The following is a 25423-nucleotide window of genomic DNA, read 5'->3' on the forward strand; positions in this document are numbered from 1 at the left end:
TCTTAAATTTATTGGTGAATGAATGATTTTTGACTAAAGATTTATTATATGAATTATGATTTTTCAATTACAATAAGTTTTTTTGTAACCAACGGCCCTTTGAACTGTTGGCCACCATCAAAGACTTTAAGTCTTGATGGAATAGGAGGTCAAGAATTCAAATCTTGATGGGATTGGAGGTCAAGAGTTCAAATCTTACCTCCCATCAATGTATCATTAAATATAACTTCTTCTAAATCCATACGAGTGCATCATGTACACCCGTTTAGTCCGATAATGATTTAATTTCCATCGATTTTTCTAGGCCCCGTTGGGCTTCCCTCCTAAGTGTAGGCTAGAGTAGGATTACGAGTAGAAGAAGTAGATTATGTCAAATGTTGCCATTTGATAAAAAAAAAATTACAATAAGTTTTTTGTAATTCAATTGCAATAAGTTTTGTAATCTACAATTCTAATTTAAATATAATTTGAATAGCCAATAATTCCTACATATATCTAGCATATAATGTAACTTATGGGTTTTGATTAACTTTTCATCACCTATATATACGTGTAGTTGAGATAGAAATAATACTACAACAACTTTTCATAAGAGAAAAAATATTTACTCCTTTGTTATTTTTTATCTCATAGATTGGCAACAAAAATCGGTGTTAGTGGAGCTATACGCTCTTAGTTGTGTAGACTAATAAGAGTGACAGCAAATGTGGATGGGCTGTTATATCCTAGGGGTGACTAGTTGGAGATTCTGCTACACCAGAGTTGATTCTTCTGCAGAGACTTGAATTACCTTAAAGAAAACAAGATATCCGTATCTCAGCTCACCGCATTTTCTCATACTATTGTTATAACTATTTTTAATTTTTCTATTTGACTTTTGTATTTTTTGTTCTAACGGAACAGAACCAGTCAATAACAAAAGTATCCCTGCGTAGATCATGTAATAACTAGGGGCTGTAATGCCAAGGGTGCACACAATTTTGCAATTACTGAACTGGGAATTCTAGGCTCCCAGTCTTTCCAACACGCTTTAAACTCACTTCATCGATGCTACAAAATCCATACCAAGCAAGGCTCCAGAAGATGGACTTGGTGATTTTTAGTATTCGTTGTTACCACATGTTTATCTCCTAAACATAATATCATGTTAGCGTTTGTATTACAATTTTTCACCTCGTCTTATTGTATAGGACTAGGCAAGCATCAGACTTCAATATGGTATGGTGTTATTTGGGAAGAGTTCAATCGCTTGCAAGTAGAAGTTGCAAGATGTGGAAGTATGGGAACTGAATATTGCTATTTTTGAGAAGGATAGTTGACACTTTTCTTTCTTTCTTTCTTTCTTTCTTTCTTTCTTTTTTTGAAAGGATATAATGAGTGAATGAGACTGGTGAGATTAAATATGGGTTCTGTTATTTTAAAATGGGTTTAATGCCTGTATTTTTTGGCCAAGTCTATAGTCTGTATCTTAGATTATTTTTGTGAGCCAAACCCGAAGACAACCCTACAAAACTACTATAAAAATAGGGTATCCCAACCCATTTTTATAATTTGGGTCGGCATGAATGAGGGGGCGGGTCACGAATTCAGACATGTTAAAACCACAAGTATTCGACCTAGTCCATATGCAAGGCAAGGTTAATTCAATTGTATATTCTGTCTGTCCATTAAAGCTAGAACTAGTAGTGAAATACCCGAGTCTCTTTCATCAAATTTTCATATTTGCGATGATTTACTTTATTATTTCGATAATTTGGTTAGCTTTTTAAACTTGTCTATTAGTATGTAGTTTCTCATTTTAGCTGCGGGAATGTTCATTTCAGTCCCTTTTTTATTTATTTACGCCCCCATTACGTCCTCCTCCTCTTCCTCCTTCTTATTAAGAGACTATAATGCCCCTATCCTATTTTTATTTCTCATACTCATATATTAACTCACCAAATAAGTTGCTATTGAGAAATTGAAGTGATATATTCAATTCAAACGTATCTATCTCATTACATTATTAGTTTTTTAATTTTTAACTTTTAAATTTTTTTTAGGAAAAATCGCCCAAAACGTCCCTCACATTTTGTAAAATGACTTTTTTCGTCCATAACTTTTAAAAGTGTAATTTTATGTCCCTTACATATTCACATCGGTCAAATTTAGTCCCTAACTAGGTTTCTGATCATTTTTTAGCCGGAATCCATCACGTACAAAGCACGTGATCATTTTTTAAGGATAAATTTGTCAAATTATATTTTACATAATCTAATCTATAGTCCTCCACATTTTATAAAATAAATTTTTTCGTCCCTCATATTTTATAAAATAATTTTTTCATCCCCCACACTTCACAAAATGAATTTCTCCATCCCTCACATTTCAAAAAATGAATATTTCCATCATTCACTAATTATGTGTATGAGGGAAACCCTAAAAAAATATATATATGTGTGTGAATACATTTTGTTTAAACACATGTATATGTCTATTTGACTTTGCTTAATAATACGAATATCATAAATATATGTATGTGTCTATTTGATTTCATTTAACAATACAAATACCATATATTATACGTGATCATTTGATTTCATTTGGTATTAGCTAGTAAAAAATCTTGCATTCATTGTCAAATTGGCCAATAAAGCTATTTTTGGTCAAATACAATAAGAATATGCAATTCAATGTTCTATTGATAAATATTAGTCATAATCATACAAAAAGAGAAGATAACCCACAAGTTGGACCCGATTACATACATGTGTTTATACTATTATTATTAAGCAAAATCAAATAGACATATACATTTGTTTAAAAAAAATGTATTCACACACCTAATTAGTGAGAAATGAAAATTTTATTTTTTGAAATGTAAGGGATGGAGAAATTCATTTTGTGAAATGTGAGGGATGAAAAAAATCATTTTATAAAATGTGAGGGACGAAAAAATTTATTTTTATAAAATGTGGAGGACTATAAATCAGATTATGTAAATATAATTTGACAAGTTTACCCTTAAAAAATGATCACGTGCCTTGCACATGATGGATTCCGGCTAAAAAATGATCGAAAACCTAATTAGGGACTAAATTTGACTGATGTGAATATGTAAAGGACATAAAATTACACTTTTAAAAGTGAGGGACGAAAAAAGTTATTTTACAAAATGTGAGAGACGTTCTGGACGATTTTTCCTTTTTTTTTAAAGAGAATCAACCGTGATTTCCCACTTACTCTTCTTAATTATTCAAACCCCATGATTTGTCGGTTACAGGTCAAAGATAATGAAGCAAATACATGAGAAACCACTGTTGCAAAAAAATAAATGTTACTTAAATAAATGTTACTTACATGGCTAATCATATACTTCAAATTATGAAGAAGGTTTTTAAACTTTTAGTTAGTTCTCAATTATCAATTATTGAAACTTGAAATGCAAATTTTTTTTTTTTTTTTACAAAAAAAACTCAGATGTAGATTCAGGTACTTGGGGGTTTCGAACCACTGTGATGGATACCCACAGTCTCTATAGGCAGGTTACGATTTGATAATTTTCTTTTCTTTTTTTTTTTTAAGAAACTCCAATTTGGGTCATGAAATTGTCCCGTGGTTTAGCTCTGAAGTTAACAAGAATTCAAAGGCAATATGCCCATTTATCGCGCCGTCATGTGCGGTAGATTATTGCTTTTTGAAATGGTCACGCGATTAGACAATAATGACGCGAATTAAATTGCCCACCTTTTCAGTCTTAATAATTGGGTCATTCCTCTTACCTACACTTATTCTTTTTTTTTTTTTTTTTTTTTGGTTGAATTTTATGAAGTGTTGTTTCCAATTCCACAAGTTAACTTTTACAGTAGTATTCTTTGATCTTATTTCAAAGGGGAAGCATACGGTTAATTTAATTCAATAGACAAAAAGGTAGCTAATCAAAATTTTGAAGTAAACTTGGACTGTGGCTTTTTACAGAAAAATTTTTATATTTTTCGTAAACACATTTTCAATCGTATTTTTACCTCGCATACATTAAATTCTTATAATATATTTTTATATAAAAATTTTTTTTAAAAAATAGCAATCCAAACAGTGGCGGAGCTAGGAATTGCAATTAGGGGGGCGAGTCTCTGTTATTTGGACCAAGTCCAAATAACTTTCAAACATTATTGTTTGGGTCCTTGAGAGGGGGGCAAAGTGAAATTTTTTATCAATATTTTGGGGGGCCAAAACAATATAATAGAAATTTTTTTACTTAGAAATTTTTTTTATAACAATTGGGGGAGGGGGGCAAAGTGAAATTTTTTATCAATATTTTGGGGGGGCCAAAACAATATAATAAAAATTTTTTTACTTAGAAATTTTTTTTATAACAATTGGGGGAGGGGGGCAAAGTGAAAATTTTTATCAATATTTGGGGGGGCAAAACAATATAATAAAAATTTTTTTACTTAGAATTTTTTTTTTTTAACAATTGGAGGGGGGGCGGTTGCCCCCCCTGGCCCCCCCCCTTCCCTCCGCCCCTGAATCCAAACACAACGACCGACGTGTGAGAGGACTAACAACCACTTAAAGAAGTCATCATGAAGGGCGGCAAGATATTAATGGTTTCGGACAAGCATGCGATCGTTTTCGTATCATTCACAACCGGAGTTTCTCAAGATGGAAATGGGATCAATCGGCTCAAGATGGGGCATTCAATAGTGGGATTTGAGTTGGCCTCCATCTCAAAAACAGTCCCTCCATACGAGTGTTGCAAAAGACGATGGTTTATGCCTGCCATACCAGTTTGGCATAGATGCCACATGATATTAGAGAGAAAAGCTAACAAAATATTTGCATCTAATTTGGCTTATTCGGTGTTTCAAAATTTGATTTGAGTTTAGTTATTTGGGAATTATATTTCAAAATTTGGCTTTTCTAGATTTAAAGAGTTTTCTTGTCGTTAACTTTAGAGCTTAAATTATGAGCCCGAGAAAGGGCTCCTAAGGTTTCTAGAATCCTTACCCGTTTTTAGATTCAAAGTTTGAATTATGAGCGTCAATTAAAGTCTTTCGCGGAGAAAAATATGCTGAGAAAAGGAGTCGATCAGCTCGTTCTCATTCTATCATCTCTCTTTCACGGTCTATATATTTTTTTTTCAGTCGCAAAATAAATTGAGCCCAATGTAGTCAAATTAAGGGCTAAAATTGCATAAAATTTGGGAATAATTGGGATCGAAAAAGTAATCAAGAATGCCTTTCCCACAATTACAGGTTGCATATTATTATATCTCCATGCCGATGACTTGTTTTGACCTGCTTATGCTATGAGACATTTTGACAAATATATACGATGTGGAAAAATGGCTGTGATCGTTACCGGAAATACAAGTAATTAGTATACGCTTGTTTTGGGCCTTGATAGTTTTTATACTTTTTGTTTACTTCTTCAATTTGTCAACATTAAGGCATCTATGGCTGACTGGCTCTGGCAACGACTCAATTTTTAGCCATTCGTTAACTATCTTGCCAGGGACAATTTAGTCATTTCATCGAATTTTGCTTTTAGCCAATTGGTTCTCGAATTTCTAGTTTGACTAGTCTTAAGGGGGATAAACTGTGTACTAAGGCGGTAAAGTGAGATTAACCCCATGATTCCGGGGCTAAAGTGCCTTTCATCCTCTTTTTTATTTTATTTTATTCGAGTCGTGCATAATCAAATTTGGGAGACGGTGATAAATGACTGCGCACTAAGGATGCGTTTGATAAAACTAAAATCTGAAGTTTGAATCCATTAAATTATTGAACTGTTAAGTACTAAATCTAATACATTTGAGTATATATTACATTAAATGATAAGTGAATAGGTTATTACTTACTATTAGGAGTAAGCTTTACCTAAAAAATTCAGTATTAATTTAAATGTTTATTTTTTAGTTACCATACGCGACTCAACATGTTAAAATTTGAATTCATTAATTATAACAGTAAATCTTATATACATTGACAGTGTATACACTATCACCGTTTGATTAATAACATGTGTGCAAAAGTTGAACTTCAAATTCAAATTTTGCATAGTTATAATTCATTCAACGCTGAGAATGTATACACTGTTAATATAGGAAAGATTAATCATACTTTTAAATGTTGAATTGAATTATCAAGCAGTATCATACAAGCAGCGGAGCCTGATCCGTCTAGTTCCACTTCCACCTTCAAATTCATTAATTCAATAATGTTTGGTGTGGACTTCTATTGCACTTTGTCTTGCAAGAAACCTAACCAAATAGCGCGTTGTAGGTCAACTACCAACCAATCAATGCAAAACACCAAAAGAAATCCAGCAATATGCATGACTAAACTAATGCAATATTGCTAACTTTAATCTAAAATATGCCCATAAAGTCACCCTTAATGAATTCGCCATGATTCCAACATAATCCACTTATCTAGCATTCTTGAATCCCCGAAAAAAGAAATAGTATACACAAAATAACAAATTTCCCAAATAATATTAAAATTATCCTAAATAATATTTCGCTTGCATCATAAACATATTTCCTAACCTACATTTTTATATTTTCAATCACTTTTTTATCTCACATACATCATATCATAAAAAGTGTTATAGTAATTATCCCAAATAATATTTCAAATAATAATCTATCCAAACAAATGCAAAAAGAGCTCCACTGCTTGTCAAAACATACACATCCAGCATAATTGCATTCTATTATAAAAATTACTTATAACATCTCAAACACATTTTACAATGCAGTTCTCAAATTTTTCAATGACTTTTTTATTTTACATATATCATATAATAAAAAATACTACAGTTATTATTTTAAATGTTACATAAAAATATTAACCCTCTCGATAGTAGCGTAATTAATTCGCTTCTCTTGATTTTGCTGAATTTTACATATGTATACACCAGAACAAAAATGCCAAACAAGCTCATGTCAACCCATAAGCACCTATCATAATCGCATTACATTATAAAAACTAGTACTAGTATTAAGGATACAATTGTTTCAAACAAAAAAAAAAAAAAAGATACAAATTAAAAAGAAAAATATCTAATACATTCAAGATGGCTGCGAAGACTTGACCACAAATTTGCCGTCGGCATTCAAAACTCCACCGGCCTGTCTAACGTCCAAGGTGGGAGCCATCGTGGGCACCGCCTGGTAAGGCGGAGGAGGGTGCATCACATTCACGCCTCCAGGCGCAGCACAGAAGACCTGCCTTCCTGCGCTGTCGTAGCTAACTTGCGCATACCCGGGCTCAGAAGCAATTGGTGGCCGTACCAATCCGATTCCAATCCCGTCAGATGTGTAGGCCCCACCAAACTTTTGTTGCTGAATCATCGAGGAAGATGCAGGCGGACCCATCGGATTATACACCGGCTGTTCCCGGTAAGCCTCCGGCACCATCCTTTGCACTCCAAAGTACTGCTGACCGACTTGGCCGGGGACCTGTCTCATCGCCGGAGCTTGATAAACTCCCGCCGGAGTTTGAATTAGGTACATAGGAGGAGGCTCGGTTCCCCCAACCCCAACTCCAACTCCAACCCCAGCTGGAAAAGGCCCTTGTCTTTCCTGCCAATACGTCGCCGGAGTTGTCACCGGCGGGACCTGCTCCGCCTGAGGAGCCTGGGGTGGAGGTTTTTGCTGGTAAAACTCATCGACTTTCCTCCTGTACAAATCTTGATCATGGCCTGAAATTTGCATCTTCTGCAACTCATGCATCTGCCGTTGAATCTCCGCCGCCGGAGGAACCACGGGCTCGCCTATCACCTGCCGAACCATAACCGTAGGGGCCACCGGCGGAGGATCCTGCAACTTCGCCGGCGTGGGATGACCCTTTTCCAAACCAAACAAAAAATCAGGGCTCCTCGCCGGCTCCTCCACCCCAGAAACCGCCACAGACTGCGGAGAAGAGCCCTCCAAATTCTGATTAATCTGCGCAGCATTCAACGCGTCAACAAACCACTGCCTGTCAGCCTTGGAATCATCCGACTCAAAACTACTCACGGAGGGCGGCGGGTTGGCATTCAACGGAAATATAAACAGCCTCAGCCTCGCCGGCTTAGCTGAAGACCGATGAAGACGGTCATATTCAAGCATCATATGCTCCAAATCCTCATCATTGGTAACCGAAATTAACGCATCAAGGTCTTCTCCGGGCAACTGATACTTAAAACTTACTTCAGAGGAATCAGAAAGCGAAGAGAGTTTAGAGATGAGCATGGAGTACTTGGTGTTCCTATCGACGGCTAAGATTTTGGTGTCGCCGCCGACGTAAGTGAGCTGGTTGTCATGAGGGCGGGGGAGGATTTTACCGCCGTAACTGCACAAGAACTTGACTTTGAAGTAGGCAGATGAAGAAGAAATGGCCTCATCCCAGGAGGAATTTTCGAGGGACCTTGGGGAGGAATTTACGGAATCCGGGTAGGATGAATTATTCAATGGGTAGCTCTCCATCTCTTCGTGCTTTTTTTTTTTTTTTTTTGCTTCTTCCTTCTTTTTTTTTTTGGCCTGGGGAGATTTTGGGTTGTTTGGGAGGGGATTAAGGGACCGGGGAATGAGGATTGGCCATGATAAAACAGAAAAGCTGAACGGAGGGAAGACTATCGATTCAGGGGGCTGCGGGACCGGGGGCGGGTGAGGGGATGGTGGGACCAAGGAATTGCAAGTGTATTATTGAGGAGGCTTGACGAGTTGGAAGCAAGATAAATGATGAAGCGTGGAAGGAAGACTTTAAAAATTTGTTTTCTGCCTTGAAAAGGATTGGGGGTGCATTATTGCTTGTGTTTCAAACCCCCAAAAGATTACTCGCATTCGCGATCGAGAATGTCAAGGTAGTACAGCATTCATCCACCCACCACCTACCAAGTGTTTTTTTTTTTTTTGGATAAGAAGTAAATTTGAGTAACGAGTTATTCTTAAGACATTAAATTCCTTAGAATTTAATAAGTTTAGTTGTATTTTTTTTTTTTTTGCAAATTCTAAAATTATCTCTTCATAAAAAATATGACATAAATTGCCTTGGTAAAGATAAGCACCTTCTTAAGAATTACCATGGTAAGGAATAGCTTTCTGACACGAATTAACCACAAAATATCATCGTTGAATGATTAAAGATAGAAAGGTTCATCTGTAGTCGGGTCAAATCTGACTGTGACACGTTGAGTGAATGTTCATATTTTACACATTTGATAAGCCCAAAAATCTCAAAGCCAATGACACATTTGCCTGGAAAGTCTACTGTTGTTAAATAGCTTACTAGTTTGTTGGGGCATCATGCGATGCATGATGGTGCCCAGATGAAAGTGAAAAAAAAATTTTGTGGCTATAAAAGAATGGAAAAGTATTTATCGATTAGTGATGCTTGTAAAATAATCAGAGAAAATCAAAATAAATTTCCGAGGAGTAATAATTTTTGAAAAAACAATTTTGCTTAACGATACTTAATTAAGACCTAGACAATTAAGGTATTGGACGTGGTTACTAAGAATAATTAAAATGGTATTTGAATAGCATCTATCAAGGGGAAGTTTCGTTCTCAATTTCCATGATTTTCTTCTTTTGCCTTTTTTTTTTCCCGCTCCTGCCAAACACAAGAAATACTTTCCATGGATTTACTCTCCCTTTCCCCAATACTTTCCTAGAACGAAACAGGGCCTAATGATTAAAAATGGGAATCGGTCTAAGTACGGATTACTCATGGGAAACCCAAAAAGCAAAAATAAAAGAAACCTATGCAAATTTATTGTGACACCATTCCATTTGGAGCTGTGATGACTTATCAAAAAAAAAAAACCATTTAAATGAATAGAATTTTTGGTCAAAATATTTATAAAGCGCTTAATGATATTATTTGGAAGTATATTTGCACAAGTACTTTTTTTCTATTTGATAAATGCGTACTTTTTTTAATTTTTGAAACATATTTACCTCTTCATTTAATTCAAAATTTTAAATTCAATTGTATTTTAAAATATACAAGTTGCTCTAAAAGTAAATTGTTAAAGTTAAATTAAATTAATTTTGAATTTGTACTACAATTATTTTTAATAATAAAACACCTATTGTTAATTTCAAGGAAAGGAAATACACTTACCAAATGTATTAAAAGTGTGTTTTTATCCTTGTCTCTTAACCCTAAGACGGATTAAGTTGGCAGCTGGAAGCATCTGCTTCTCCGCGGTTTGGTTGCTCCCCCTGGTTGGGTGTCTGTACTCTGTATATACCAAGTCTTGACGTCAACGATGACATCATCAATCCCCTGATTTTTGATTTTTTCGTCGTTGTTTTGCTTGCATATGCTGTCAAGAAGCGCTTCATCCCCCGTGAGTTTCTTGAACTTCATTCATTCCCCTTTCCCGTCTAGTCCTCCGGACAAGCTTTAACTAATTCTAAGGTTTTGGGTCGTACGCCAAAGCAAAAAGAAAGCAAAAAACTTCAGCTTTGAGGCGGTAGTCATTTTGGCATCCAATAGATGAATCGTTGTTGGCGGGTTTTCTCTTTCTTTGCCCCCTTTTTTTTTTTTATAAGAAACGATGAATGTAGATTGATAATATGGATCCAAGCACTCATCTTTCTTTAATTTTGAGTCACTTCTGTCGATTGTTCATTGTTATATGCTGGGTCCCGAATTGTGGTTTAGTTGGTATGAACAGAAACTTGGAGCTTTTATGTGAATTTACAGGAGGCAATAGTTTATAATATATGTGCATACATTGGATACTGGTAGTTCGTACATTAGCAAAAGCTGTTTACTATAGTGTACAAGTTTCATCAAGAACTGTAGACAAAAGCAGCAAAAGCTGGTATGTACATTAGCAAAAGGTGATCATTGACAAAAATAGGTGACTTTATGACACTAAACTGATCTCAAAAGCTGATGCAAAACATAGGAATGGTGCATGATTTTAGTCGATTATTTGGTGCTTTGGCTGGTCAGTGATTGTTGCTGGTGGATCTCTTTTCTTAGTTGCTGTAGCTTGTGCGATGGTTGGATTGGTTGTGTCTTTGCTTGAATCTTCAGTTGCAATTTGTTGATCAGGTAGGTTTGATGATGAGGCTTCATTGGTTGCTGGTGCAGGGGTCTGTGTAGGATCTTCAATTGGTAGACAAGCGAGGATGTTGTACTTTGCTACAATTGTGTTTTGTAGAGGATGAGTGAATTTCCTGACTTGAAAACGAAATGTGCTCATATGGAGCTTTATATTGATGTCTGCAATATCTGGAATTTGGTTCTGTGGACATTGGTTTCTGAATGAGTATGTCTTTGGTTTGGTATATGAATAGTGTGAATAAATTTGTATTCTATAAAAAGTAATGTTGTTAATGTTCAAAATTACCTTTAGTGTCATGTAGAGTATGTCTTCAGCAGAGATGTTGAGAATGTGTTGAGCATGCTGGTCTTCAATTTGTGCAGTAATTGTTCCAGTAGTATCAGACAGTTGCACTAAGAACTTGAGCCTGCATTAAGTATTATGGTTTTGTTATGTTATGATAAGAAGAATGTTATGAATTTTAGTGTGTAAATATGTTTATGGATTTACCTTGGCAGTGGTTTTGCAAATGTCATGTTGCAATGACGGCATAAGAAGTTGAAATTTGCTTGAGCTCCAGTTTGTTTCTTGCAATTAGAAGCTGGACAGGTAAGGATGTAGAGTCGATGTTGAGGCTGAACTATCTTTGCTTTGGCTTTGATCCAGAATGGCTTTGCCTGTAAGATTTCATGTGGTTAAATATTAGATTTTGTTGTGATAGTATTTGTTATCGAATATATTGTATTTTGTACTGATAAATGTAGTAGTTGTACCAGATAAGGAGTATTTAGTGCATAGCTGATGTCGTGCATATGTTCTTCAGGAGGAGGTTGGACTGTTTGATGAGTTGCATCATAAAGTTTTTTTGCTAAAACTTGCTCAATATAAGGTCTGCTTGCTTTGGTCCTGTTATATTGTATAGGATGGTGTCAGATTTTGGTTATAATGTGCCTAACGAATAAGTAAATATTGACTTTATCAACTTACCAACTTTTGAGTTCTAGTGCTTGAGGGATTTGTGGATCAAACAAGATAGCACTCATTGTTTGTGTCTCGACAGATAAAACTGTTATATGATTATTTGAAAAATTAGTACTATATTCTGTAAAGCAGATAATATACTTGACTTTTGTAAGTTTATATGAATTAGGGACAGATTGACATACCATGTACTGAAGTCACTTTGGCTCTTGTTATAATCAATGTCGGGGATTGATTTAAGATCCTCAGAAGGTATTGTGCTTCAATGTCAATGAATTTTGGCCACATTGTAAGTATCATTGGCTTTTGTCTGCATCAGTTATCAATAGTTAATATGAGTTTTGTGTTGTATTGCACTTTATTAATTTGCATTGTTTTTATACTTACTCTTGATTTAGGATGATGAATTCTTGAATTGGATAATCGCCTCTTTGTCGTGCAATGAAGCGACGGGGAAGAGCTCCAATGACAGTGCATAGCAGAGCTGAGACAAGAGCATTAGGTATTAGTATTGATATGTAAGAATCATTGTAGTAACAATGTAATGAAAATTATTAAAGTGAAGTAGTACTTATCGGATTTGTATTTGTATCCATGTACTTATAGAAGTCTCTGAATGGTGTAAAATTGTAGCACTGATCGATAGGATACTGGTTTTCTTGATCTGCTTCTTTGATGAATGTACCTCTGGTCAAGGTTAGTTGAAATGGTGAAGTGCAGTATCTGAAATTTTCTATTGTTATAGGCTCCACCTTTGCATTGCCAATGTAGTATGTAGAGTACAAGACAAGTGCTTGATCTAGAGCTTGTATGTCTCTTGTGTATGAGACAGCTTGGATTGTACTTTTCTGTATTTTGCAGCAACAGAGAATAAAATATAATGAGTGAGTTTTTACTTCTATTCTGTAGAACATTTTCCTTATGTACTCTTTATATGAATAAATTTACCTCTTTGTCAAGGAACAGATATTTCTGAAATGTAGTACTTCCATCTTTACTGATACGGGGAGCTGTTTTCTCAATGAGAATAGCTTTTGCAACCCAATCTTCTTTTTCTTGTGCTATTTCTGTAATGGGAATACAGAGCTCTTCTATTTCACTGCAAGATTAGTCAGCATTTATGTATACAGATAAGTATATACAGTGTCCATGGCATAGTGCTGTAAAAAGAGCTGGTCAAAGAATCAATATATCACTAAAGCAGATTTATGAAAAGAACCAAAATGGTAAATAATGATAGAAAACATAAGGAAAATAATAGAGGAAGTGCGAGGAAGTAGGAGTTAGCTATTAGTTACTGCTGAAAGCACTTCTTGATAGACAACATTTCGTGTAAAATTGGTGCTTTCTGTTTGTCTGTGTGGTGGCTGTATCAGGACTTTAATGTTAGTAGCTGTCCGTGCTCTTGACAAAGCAACGTAAAGTTGTCCATGAGAAAAAACTGGTTCTCTGAGGTAAAGTCCAACATAATCAAGTGTTTGCCCTTGAGCTTTATTAATGGTCATTGCGAAACACAAACGTAGTGGAAATTGAGTTCTTTTGAACTGTACTGAAGACAATTCCTCATCAGAAGCTTGTAATGGTATCCTTGGAATGAAAACAATTTTTCCTGCAAAAGAGCCAAATGCTATCTGTGCTTGAATTATGTTATTCGAAAATTCCTTACAGATTAGGCGTGTACCATTTGATAGGCCCTCACTTGGATTGATGTTTCTGAGAAGCATGACTGGACAGTTCTTTTTCAGTAGTAGCTCATGTAAAGGGAGGCCCTTAGGTGTAAGAGAATGCAGTAGATCTTGATCTTGGAACTGTACTGAGGAGTCTAATGGTTCATCATTGCTGAAGTAGGTTATTTCTGCTCCTGGAAATTTCATTATCAATTTATGATTAATCTGATGAACAAAGTCATTTCTTGTCATCAATATTGCTCGATTGATGATAGATGATGTTGTTGAAGTAATGTACTCCATATTTGGGAACACAGTATCAATCAGAGCATTTATGGAAGTTTCATCATCTTGAAAAGGAATGTTGATTGATTCTGGTATCTGGACTTCATCTTGATCAGTAGTTTGCTGAATTCCATCTCCAATTCTCATCAAGAATGTGGAAAAATCTGGATCAAGTCTAGCTCTCATATTGATTGTTAATCTGATCTTTTCGAATTTGCTCCATAATGGTGACATGACAAGACTGGTATCTATGATATCTTCTCTGGTACCATGTGTGATCACTGGTAAAGTCTGACGAAAGTCACCACCAAAGACAATGATTTTTCCACCAAATAAATGGTCGTTATTTGTTATGTCTTGTAACATCTTGTCAAGGGCTTCAACTGACTTTCTTTTAGCCATAGTAGCTTCATCCCATATAATGAGCTTTGCATCTCTGATTAGCTGAGCCAAGACACTTTGCTTGCTGATGTTGCAGTACTTATTTTGATCATCATTAATGGGGATTTTGAACCTTGAGTGTGCAGTTCGACCTCCAGGAAGAATGGATGCTGCTACACCTGATGTTGCAGTAGCAAGTGCTATGCAGCCTTGTGATCTTATAGTTGCAAGCAGAGCTTTATAGAGGTAGGTTTTTCCAGTTCCTCCTGGTCCGTCAATGAAAAATGCCTTTGATATGTTATTGTTGACACAATGCAGTACTTTATCAAATGCAATTTTCTGCTCTTCATTTAGTTGATATACTGAGAGCAAATCTTCTTCAGGAGTGATGATATTTTTTTCTGCCTGAAGTTCTTTTGTGTCCATGTGATTCTGTAGTAGTGTATTTGGTAATAGCTGAAAACCATAGTGTGTGATCTGTTTTCCCATTGCTCTCAAATGCATGTCTATAATCTGCAACACTGTGCTGTTGACTACTTCTGCAGATAACGTTTTATTCTGTTCAATATCTTCAGAAAGAAAATGCTTAAACTTTAGCCACAACTCTTGACAGTTTGAAGGATTGCAGTAGACTAAGATTGTAGCAAACAGATGACGAAGTGAAGATGGCATTTGATATAGAATAGCCTCTGCTAAACAAATTTCTGCACTATTATCAGCTTGTAATAGACCTAAGAACTCTGCTGCTTCTCTGAAGGATGTAGCAATTTTGCCATTAATTAGTTTTAGATCATGGAATGATGTTGGCTTCTTAACATGCTTTAATAAGAGTCTTAAATAGTACCTTTCACCTTCAGAAGGATGAACTCCAGCAATTCTTCCAATTACATCTCTTTGCTGTCGCAATGACCAATATCTTGACTTAGCATCCCATACGAAATATTGAGGGAAATCTGTATATAGGCAATTCAAATTTTTTGCAAAATGGTCATACTTATTCATCTGGAAGAATTCTGTAAGCATAGTTTTCTTCAAATGTGCATTCTTTATAACATCATCAACAGATTGTTGATCTGGAAAAGTTACTGGCTGTTGATTTTCTAGATGCACTGGTAGAGTCATTACAGAGGGATGCATTTCATTAAGATCAAAACTATATATTCTCCACATAGCTTCTGGTGCTGAAATCCATCTGGCTGATTGAAAGTTCTTGATTTCATCAAGCATCTGATTTGCTTCTCCATTGCTGAATTGATATAGTATCTTGTCATGACCCTTATAGATGTATTTATAAATATACTTAACTGCTTGTATAGTAGAACATATCTCTATATTCATGTGGCAGTCAAATTTGGACAAAAGATATGCATTATAAGGAACTACCCATCGATTATCCAAATGATGTCCTCGAACCTTGACAGTCTTTTTGTCATCACTTCGTCGATAGATTGGATAAGAGTTCTGACCATGTCTTGTTGATTCAGCAAATTGTTTTGGATACTTATCTTTGCAAACTCCATTTTTCTGCATACAAGGACAGTTTGGATTTATTTGTCCACAGGGTCCATGCATCATATGTTGTGCTACTAAAGAGTGTAGATGCTTGTGTATATGAATATCAGGTAGCTCAGCAGAAACAATGTGATCGTATGCCTCAGAACTCAATAACTTAGAGCAATGCTTTAGAATGATGAGAAAATGTGCATGAGGAAGACCACGTTTCTGAAACTCAATAACATATGTGTAAGCTGCAACTTTACCAAAAATATGTTTCTTGAAAAGTTCATTCTTTAACATTTGCAACTTAGCTCGAAAAACTCGGGATACCAGATCAGGCCTATTCTCTGTCTTCTCTGTTGGCAATAAAAGGTTCTTGATTTCTGGCCAATTTTTGTTGCAGGTCATTGTTAAAAAAATGTCTGGTTTGCCATACTGCTGAACCAAAGTCATTGCATCTAAATAACGACGTTTCATGTCGCGTGGACCACCAATAAAGCTACGAGGCAATATGAATCTTTTACCAACATTTGAGCCATTGGTTTCTCCAGTTGATAAGCTATCAAGAAGACCTTGATATAACTCTGTCCTCAGGCGACTCTGGTACTGATCATTCTTGAAAAAATCAAGTCGTGATGTCTCAATCTTCACGTACATGTCAACCACATATTGCTGGAGGAGCCTTCCAATATGCAAGAGCATTGATTTGTCTTCAGGTCTAATCTGCAGTTTGTAGCAATAATATTCTCTGCAAGATACATATTTTCGCTTTTTGCTACACTTTGCTGCAACTGTTTATAGAAAGATGAGTAATTAGGTACAATATGTAATAACTATAGCTAATGTAAATTGATCTTAAATAGAAATTGTTAATATATATGATTAATGATACCTTGGTTTTCAGCATGTATAACATCTTCTGCAGTCATGAACATATCTACTGGAATTGTTCTTTCTCCTGGACAGGTTTTACCTGAAGCAGCATTATTTTGTATACTTGAAAGTTTTTCTATGCCTGGATGCCATCCTGGTTCTCCATTAGGAAATATAAGTGGATATTGCATTGGATCATAGCAGCCATGATAGTGTTTCAGAATCTGAGCATTGCCACTTTTTGAATATACTTGAATGTGTTTGCTATTCGTTTGATCAGAGGTCTGCGACTCTGTCCAAAGAGCACCAACTTGTGAAACTGTTGGCTTGTTGTAAACGTGCTGATCAACTGTTGGATTTGATTGCAACATTATTTTGTATTCATCTAGATCAGGCAAGTCTTGTAATCCACGGAAAAATGATGAGTACGGATTTACTTTCAATAGATCAGCTAACATTGCTATCAAATTTTCTCTGAACTTGTTTGATATGGACAGACGAGTTTCTACTTCATGCTCAGTATCATAGAAATACAACTGCAAATTCACTGGCTTTTGACCATCAGCAGGAACTAATGGATTTATAAAATGATACATCTGACCCTGCACTCGAAAGGTATAGATACCATTGTACTTTTTTCCTAATTCCTTATCACAGTGCATTCCTATTGAAGTGAAAGCAAACATATTATTATAGTTTCGTATACAATTGCGAAAGTCTGTAGCTTCATCATTGTCACTGAGATATAATAACATCAATTCTCGAGGCATCTCAGTTTCAAGGAGTCGAATTTCACCTGATGAACAACAAAAACCAGGAGGCTCTAAGTGAAATTTTTTTGCTCCACAGAGTTTACAAGAAGGAGCTTCTGGTAATGTCATTGATTCTGTAGCAATATTTTGCAGAATATCTCTTTTTTGTCTTTGAGGACGTTGTTGAGATCGCCGGGCAGATTTTTGAGATCCAAGAGTGGCATTGTTTATTGCTGTACTACTTGAAGCAATTTGATAACTATCATTGTTTACCCCCGTACTGGTTGAAGGAATGTCAATACCAGAGGTGTGAATAACATTTGTTGTTTGAGAATTCTGTATACCTTGGAAGGATTCTAACTTGCCAGAGATTAAGACATTATCAGAATTTTGATCCAGATCAATTATACCAAGCTTTGAGTTCGAAAGATCAGCCTTTGTTCCTTTTTTCTGATTACATTTTCTTGCTCCTTGTAGAATACCATATGTTGATTGAATGCATTCAACAGGTATTGATTCTGACTCTGTAGAAGTCAAAATAGGATCAGAATTCTGATCTAGATTAATCATAGGAGCTTTTGAACTTGAAGAATCACGCTTTCTTCTCTTTTGCTGATTACATTTTCCTGGTTGTTCTGGAACACCAGATACTGATTCAATATACTGAGGACAGATTTGGACTGCCGTTAATGCTATAGTGGAAGTGCCTCTGCTACAATTCCCAACTTCTTCTGGCCTATTAATAGCACGACGCTCTCGCCGTCTCCTATTTCTTTCCTGGTATCGTTCTTGAAGAGTAGCATATTTTTTTTTGGTGGCATTGTTTATTTGTTAAACCATAATCATAAATATACTTATGCAGGAAATTTACTTAGCTCCAGTCTAAGAAAATGTAAAATTATTCATACAAATAAGCATATAGGTAGAAATAATCAAAACTGATCCTAATCAAAGATATGAGTCAAAAGCTTTAATACATCAAACAGAATAACTCAGATAACAAAGCAAAACTAACCGATCAGCCATTGATAATGATCCTTGAACAATTTGCACCAGCAGCAATCTTAAACAGTTAGCTGCAATTCGAGACATAGATAAAAAAACATAGAAACGAGAGATGAGCAAGTCATTTTATAGGAATCAAACTTCCAGACCACATAGAAATCAAACTTCCAGAATACAATATGTATATACTTGAACTTATTTACAGACTCAGAATGGTTTTCTGTTTCTGCACTTTTGAACAAGTCATTTTATGGAAATCAAACTTTCAGACCACATAGAAATCAAACTTCCAGAATACAATATGTATATACTTGAACTTATTTGGAGACTTTGAATGATTTTCTGTTTCTGTACTTTGATTTTGACCTATATATACATATTTGACCTATATATACATATGCAAAATTCACACATGTAGCACAAAACGCATAAGGAATCAAAAGGAACTGATGGCTAGTTTGAAAGCTGCGACAAAAGAAATGAGCAAGAAAACTACAAAACAGAACAATTTTGTACTTATATATGTATATATGAACTGCCAAAACCTCATGCATGCAACAAAAGACACGGAATCGTGACAAAAATGAATAAGAAGGAACTTACCAGTGAGTTCAAAGCTCCGACAAAAGAACTAAGCAAGAAAACTGCAAAAGTGAACAAGAAGACTGCAAAAGTGAACAATTTTGCACTTTATATATATGAACCGACAAATGTCTAGAACAGATTTCCACCTTGAAGCCTCGTTAGTAGACATTCGCACCGTCTTTAACAGAGACATGCAAGCCATGCAAGTTCAGAAACTCCCAATTGCTTCCACGTAAGCTAGAACAGATTTGCACCTTGAAGCCAAGTTAGTGGACGTTCGCACCGTTTTTAACAAAGACATGCAAGACATGCAACTTCAGAACTCCCAATTGCTTCCACGTAAGCTAACAACACCATCGTATCTGTCTAACACCCAAACATCAAAGTGAAATTCCATAATTAACCACCTACTGATGGTGCCCATACGGGACCATCACTTCTTATGAGATATCAGCCAACTCCCCTTTTTATACTTCTTAGGATATATTAGTTAGAAGTCCGTAAAATTGGAAAACAATAGAAAGATAAATAATGGAATAAACAGTTTAAAAAATAGTAAAAAGCAAATTATTTCTAATGTGAACTCATAAATTTGGAATTGGAAGGAAATGCATTAAATGCTAACGGCTCGAATGTCATATTACTCCCTCCGTCCCACTTTAATAGTCTTGTATTCCTTTTTCATCTGTCTCAAATTGTAGTCCACTTTCCAATTGAAGAATGTAGTTGTATTTTAATTTTTCTAAAATACCCTTATTTAATGTAAGTAGTTATTACTATAAACTTACCCCATTTAATGAGAATTGATTCTTTTTTTACCATCAATTCAAGTTCCCATAAAGTTATACCATATTTAATGTGAGAGTATTTTAGAAAAATAGCAATCTAAATTTACTTTTCCAACAAATTTAACTATTTTTTCTAAAACTGTGTGAAAAAAAAACAGGACTATCAAAATGGGACGAAGGGAGTATTATTTAGGTGTGGATTTAGAGTTGAAAGGCATGAATTTTGCCTCTCCATTAATTAATTGGCAGTCAAATGTTCGCTGTCTACTTCTCATTTTCTCTAACTTCTCTCTAATTCGTTTTCTTTTCTCTGCAAGCTTTCTTCTTTGATGGATTTCGTTTTATTTTGTTTTTGTGACAGCTCCACCTTCCCTTAATGCGTACCAAAGGGGTTAGCGGACTGTCTGCCCAACTCTCGCCAGGACTACTAGCGTGATTATGTACAGTCTAAAACGTTTCAGAATGTATTAGTGCGCTCAAACGAAGCAAAAATCATGAAACGAAAACGGAAAAAATCGAAGACGCATATGAACAGTGCCGGTCATGTCACAATTCGATTGGGACCGAATCGAATACAAGTAACTTCATATAATCCTTGAAATGGACTTATACAAACCAAATATAACACATGAACATGAGTACATGCTTTTATAAATCACATTCGTATTTTTACAAATCAAAAGGGAACATTAGAATCCAAGTACAATTAGGGTTTCCAACCATTGAGGAGCTATACAAAATATTTAAACTTGCTCGACTTATGCTTCAAAATCATAGTTCCAAAAGTGGTTCCCTGTAAGGAAAACAAGGATAACGGAACGAGATGAGTTAAAAGTTCAATGAGGTACCAAAAGTGTAAGCAATAGAACTCATGAGAATACACTTTTGAATCACATATTCACATCAAATACGAGAAAGAAATGAACACCACAATGTAAAGGATACAGGTGGCTCTCAGGAGCCAAATACCCGTTGCAATACTTGATCCAACCTTGTTGACCATCCGTCAACGTTCAAATAAAGGAACCAATCCAGTAGATCACCACTTTAACGCCAAAATCCCGTTTACCAAACATATCCCTTACTAGGCCCGAACGCAAAACAGGAACAGAAATGGTAATACTCGAGTATATCGAAAATCCAGAGTCTCCAATACCCATAAATTCCCAAGGAACAGGCACCCATGTATTGTCAATTTCCTTGACCAAGCCCGTGCTGGCTTGATTCAATTAACTCCCCATGAGGTTGAACTCAGATTTAAGGGGAAGGTCGTTGGATGCACTTCCAAATGACATTATAACAGACGCAGGTAACAGATTCAAGTATATACAGGAAACAAGTCACATAGGCCAGAGAGCGAGTGTGATAAAGTACATACTCGTCTCGTACAAAATAAACAGTCGAGAAAGACATTCAAATAGCAATTTGCAAGTACAGATAACCAGTTTAGCAATACATCAGGGGAGTGGTACACTCACCTATTAAGGCAAAATAATGTCCAGAATATCTTCTGGGTAACACTCTCAATCACCGATGAACCCTAAGGTTAATCAAGAGAAAATATTACAGTTCCTCCAGTAAAAGTTAGGTGAATCGAAAATAATTCAAATACCACTAGTACAAAGTATAAATATGATTTTTTTGGAAGTGAAAAGAGTATATTTAAACCAAAGGACATGAGTAAAATATTTGAAAAACTTATGCTGGCTCGTAAAATTTTGAAATATCCATTTGAGTCGAAGAAATGAAGAAAATGTATTTCTATTAGTCGTAAATTTCATTTTTCAAGTGTACAAGGTTCAGCCAGATTCGAACTTATATACCTCGATAAAAGAAGACGCAAATATTCTAGATGGTTCATATGGCATTCGCTCTCAAATCATTACTTAATCCTCGAGTGTGAATTTGGATAGTGCGCCCTTTGTATTTACCTATTTTTCAGCCACTTATGACTTCATTATTTTCCTCAATCAATCCCAAAATCATACACAATATAAATTCATCATAACCGCCATTCAATAGGCTTAAAGTCATTCAAGGATAAGATTTAGCTAAGGAAATGACCGGAAATGAGCTTTAAGCTAAGAAACCAAAAAGGCAGATTCACCGCTATTTAGCGTATCGGACATAACCGAAACTACGCTTATTGGATTGAAGTGTACGTTATACCGTTTCGAAGCTAAGACAGAGAGCTTTAACTTTGATGAAGACCATTTAGTCCAGTTCTCACCCTAACTAGGTCAAATTTACCAAAATAGCCCTAAATTTTTCAGTTCGAAACTCACTATTAAATACAACCAGCAGTCCTGTTTCATTCAATCATATCTCAGCACATACGACTCCAATTCAAGTGATTCCAAAGCCATCTGAAAGCTAAGATACCATGCTATAAATGTTAAGAAGATATCGACAACCAAATCAGTAGTATTCCCAGTCAAACTAACCAATTACCAAAGCTGATTATTAGTTTCGGACAGAAACAGGGTAGCCGGGGTATTTCAGTCTTTTCATAGGCTACGTTACTCCAACTGGGGTAGAAATTTTGCAGGCAACTATAAAATATCATTCTCTACAACTTTCATGTTTTAATCTAAGGCTAATTCGGCCTCTAACTAGGTCCAACAGTACTGGGCAGAACAGGGAAAAATTAAAACTCTAATCTGGAATTTTCCGCACAAAGTGAAAATTTTCCGCAATTCGCTACAATTTACGCACTATAGCTTTATTCTAGACTATCCCAAACCGTCATCCATGGCCACACACTATCAAACATATAAAAACAGAAAAAATCAAGAATAAATATAAAATTCACCAAACTCAAATAAAAATCATGAAATACTACCTAAAACCATCTCTTTAACTCATACAAGTCACAAATTTAACATTATCAAGAACAAAAGAGAGGTTCCTTAGCTACTCACCTTATAACTCAAGAGAAGAAGCAACTAAGCATCACTTTTTTCCAAACCACTTCCAACAACAACCTCACAAGCACTAAACTAAGGGTTTTTATGGAGAAATCGAAAATTTAAACGGTTGATTTGCTAGATTAAGTTAGTTGGAGAAGATGAGAGTTGAAGGTTTTTTTCTTTTCTTTCAAAAGGGAGAGTCGGCCACAAGAGTGAAGAAAATGAGGATTTTTGATCAATTTTGGGATATTAGTAAAGTGCATGAATAGTGGTCAAAGTCTAAGATTAAATCACAAGATGACACTTGTCACCTTTTTGGTTGATAATTGTCCTTTTGTCTCTCCTATACTAATCCATTTAGGAAATCTCTAATTATCTCTTAGCACCTAGTAAATTACTCCTGGTATACAAAACTTAACCTAATTGCCCGAATTTTACCGCACTTACTGCACTAGCGGGTCCCACATCCAGTATTCACTCTTAAATTTCTCAAAAACTAACTGATACTAGAAAAATAATTTTAAAACTATATTTATGCATCAAAAATTTCTAGAAAATTTTCCTAATAAAGAAAATGCAGACAAGGCGTGCAATTAAATAAAATAAAGCCTAGAAATTAGAAAATTTTAGGTTCTCACAGTTTTTCTAATAAAATTTCTCTTCAATTTTTTAATGAGAATTTTTTTATTTTTTCTAGAAATTTTTAGTGAGAATTTTTTGTTCTCTTAGGAGTTTCTTGTGAGATTTTTGTGCTGTTCCTTTTCTTATTTTGTTGTTAGATTTGAATTTATTTTAGGCTTAGTTATCAAATCTAAAATGTTTTTGGATTTTAAGTTTTTTCAACAAATTTCATTATCGTTATTGGAGTTTTAAACTAGATTTGGCAATTACAACATGCACATAATGAGTTGCAGTGATTTATTTTATCAGAATGTAATTTTTAAATTTCTTGTATTTTTCAAATTTAATTATAATTTTTAGATTGATTACATTTGTTAAATTACAGATTTGTTCTTAGTATATTTTTATCTTACCATTAGAGTAGTAATGTAAATCAAATTGTGTTAGATGATTTCAAACAATCCAATAATGAGATTTACTTTTTTTTTATAAAAAGTAAAAAAAGTTAGGGCTTGTTTGGATAGCCATTTTTCATCTCTTATTTTCCATGAACACATTTCTCTATCACCTTTTTACCTCACATACATCAAATCGCTACAGTAATTTTTCAACGAAAAATTCATGAAAAATGCAATCCAAACACACTCTTAAATGATTTTGAAAGAATGGTCAACTAATTATAAGAGGTCACCAATCTTGATAGGTAGGATGGTACAAAATGATAAGCCATTAGTATAAAATAAGCCCGTTTGAATTGTTATTTTTAGGATTTTTTTTATAAAAAAAATGTATTATAACGATTTGATGTATGTGAAATAAAAAATTAATTGGAAAATGTGTTCACGGAAAATTAAAAAATTTTTCTGCAAAAAATTACAATCCACATAGTAATAGAGTACCAATGATTTACTCTAAAAAAAGTATAGCTTTTTATTTATTTTAATTTAAGATGGTAGTTCATGAAAATATGCGTAAAGAAATGTAGAAATTGTAATTGTTTAAAAAAAAAGTTTCTAAATTTTTCAATAGTCATGCAGCAATACTAAACAAAATTTGGGTACCATATACTCAATTTATTATTTTTTTGACAAAAAATTAGAAAAGTAACATTAATGGTTTGACTAGATATAATATATGACTCTTTAATTCATGGAAATATTTTTTGATATTACAACATATGGACGTAAATCACAAGATTATAATGGTACAACCAACATTTTAGAATATCTAGAGATCCTATTAATTCCAACTTATGGTTGACATTGAGTTAGTAATTCTTAGAAATCTAAGGATGGGATTAAGATCTTGACACCTACTTTTCTAACGCTACTTTTAATCTTAACTTTTCAGGCTATAAAAAATTGAGCTGCATGTGATCATTTTGATGAAATTGAGCCTGTGGCTGTGGTAGGTGTTTATTTTAATTGTGATTCTTTTTTGTTCACGCCAAAAGAAAGGGAATATTGCATACATAAGAAGAAGTATCTGATGCAAAAATTGACTTCGCAACCGAAATTATCAATAAATAATAATAATAATAATAATAATAAAAAACAAGGATGTGGAAGCCATATATGAGGACAAAGGATCAACACCGCACATAATCTGCAAAATCTTTTCATCTTGCGAAGCCTATCAAATTATTTTCCACTTGTCTTATTTTAGATGCATGCTTTTCCCTCTCAACTTACATGAGTTAATTAAAAAAAATCACATGAAAAATCAGCATAATACTCTCAAAAGAATAACTTAATAATGGATTTAATAGATTTTTTTTTTGTTGAGATTTTAAGGTAAATTTGGATGTTGTATATAGGACGTATAAGCAGTATATACTGATAACTTACATGAATCAGATCACACGTCATATAAGTGCTTGTATTTAGATACCATTTGCTGATGAAGATTTGATGTAGTAAAACACATATTAAGGACATAAGAGAGAGATCAAAACCCCGGAATCATTGGATAGGGCAGCAACAAAGAGTTTTTCCAAGTCAGAAACTCCAGCCACTCTAAATATATCATTACATGCTTAACAATTGCTA

General features: G+C 34.7%; 3 protein-coding genes and 1 long non-coding RNA gene across 9 annotated transcripts; 1 reads left to right on the forward strand and 3 right to left on the reverse strand.

Moving 5' to 3' along the window:
* Positions 1–6849: 6849 nt before the first annotated feature.
* LOC113711184 (uncharacterized) lies at positions 6850–8842 on the reverse strand. Its single transcript, XM_027234365.2, has one exon. It carries the CDS (start codon positions 8453–8455, stop codon positions 7058–7060), a length of 1398 nt encoding a protein of 465 aa, XP_027090166.1. The 5' UTR covers positions 8456–8842; the 3' UTR covers positions 6850–7057.
* Positions 8843–10184: 1342 nt separating this feature from the next.
* LOC140015064 (uncharacterized) lies at positions 10185–16757 on the forward strand. 4 transcript variants are annotated; one of them, XR_011821824.1, is made up of 4 exons: positions 10185–10323; positions 11079–12301; positions 12411–14591; positions 16246–16757. It is a non-coding gene; the product is annotated as an uncharacterized lncRNA (long non-coding RNA). The 4 variants fall into 4 exon arrangements; XR_011821823.1 differs by having other exon boundaries at positions 11550–12301; XR_011821822.1 differs by having other exon boundaries at positions 10186–10323; positions 11040–12301.
* Positions 10784–12316, reverse strand: LOC113711185 (replication protein A 70 kDa DNA-binding subunit B). Its single transcript, XM_072066915.1, has 5 exons — positions 12198–12316; positions 12019–12097; positions 11805–11937; positions 11542–11708; positions 10784–11458 (listed from the first exon to the last, which is right to left on the reverse strand). Exons 1-5 carry the CDS (start codon positions 12310–12312, stop codon positions 10906–10908), a joined length of 1047 nt encoding a protein of 348 aa, XP_071923016.1. The 5' UTR covers positions 12313–12316; the 3' UTR covers positions 10784–10905.
* LOC113711186 (uncharacterized) lies at positions 12400–18115 on the reverse strand. Of its 3 annotated transcripts, none has more exons than XM_072066914.1 (4): positions 16735–18115; positions 15190–16633; positions 12961–15096; positions 12400–12860 (listed from the first exon to the last, which is right to left on the reverse strand). In XM_072066914.1, exons 1-3 carry the CDS (start codon positions 18035–18037, stop codon positions 13296–13298), a joined length of 4548 nt encoding a protein of 1515 aa, XP_071923015.1. In that variant the 5' UTR covers positions 18038–18115; the 3' UTR covers positions 12400–12860; positions 12961–13295. The 3 variants fall into 3 exon arrangements, with proteins under 3 accessions (XP_071923015.1, XP_071923014.1, XP_071923013.1); XM_072066913.1 differs by having other exon boundaries at positions 12961–13621; positions 13694–16633; XM_072066912.1 differs by having other exon boundaries at positions 12961–16633.
* Positions 18116–25423: the final 7308 nt, after the last annotated feature.

This window comes from Coffea arabica, chromosome 10e (genome assembly GCF_036785885.1).
Source record: "Coffea arabica cultivar ET-39 chromosome 10e, Coffea Arabica ET-39 HiFi, whole genome shotgun sequence".
NCBI classification, from domain to species: Eukaryota; Viridiplantae; Streptophyta; class Magnoliopsida; order Gentianales; family Rubiaceae; genus Coffea; species Coffea arabica.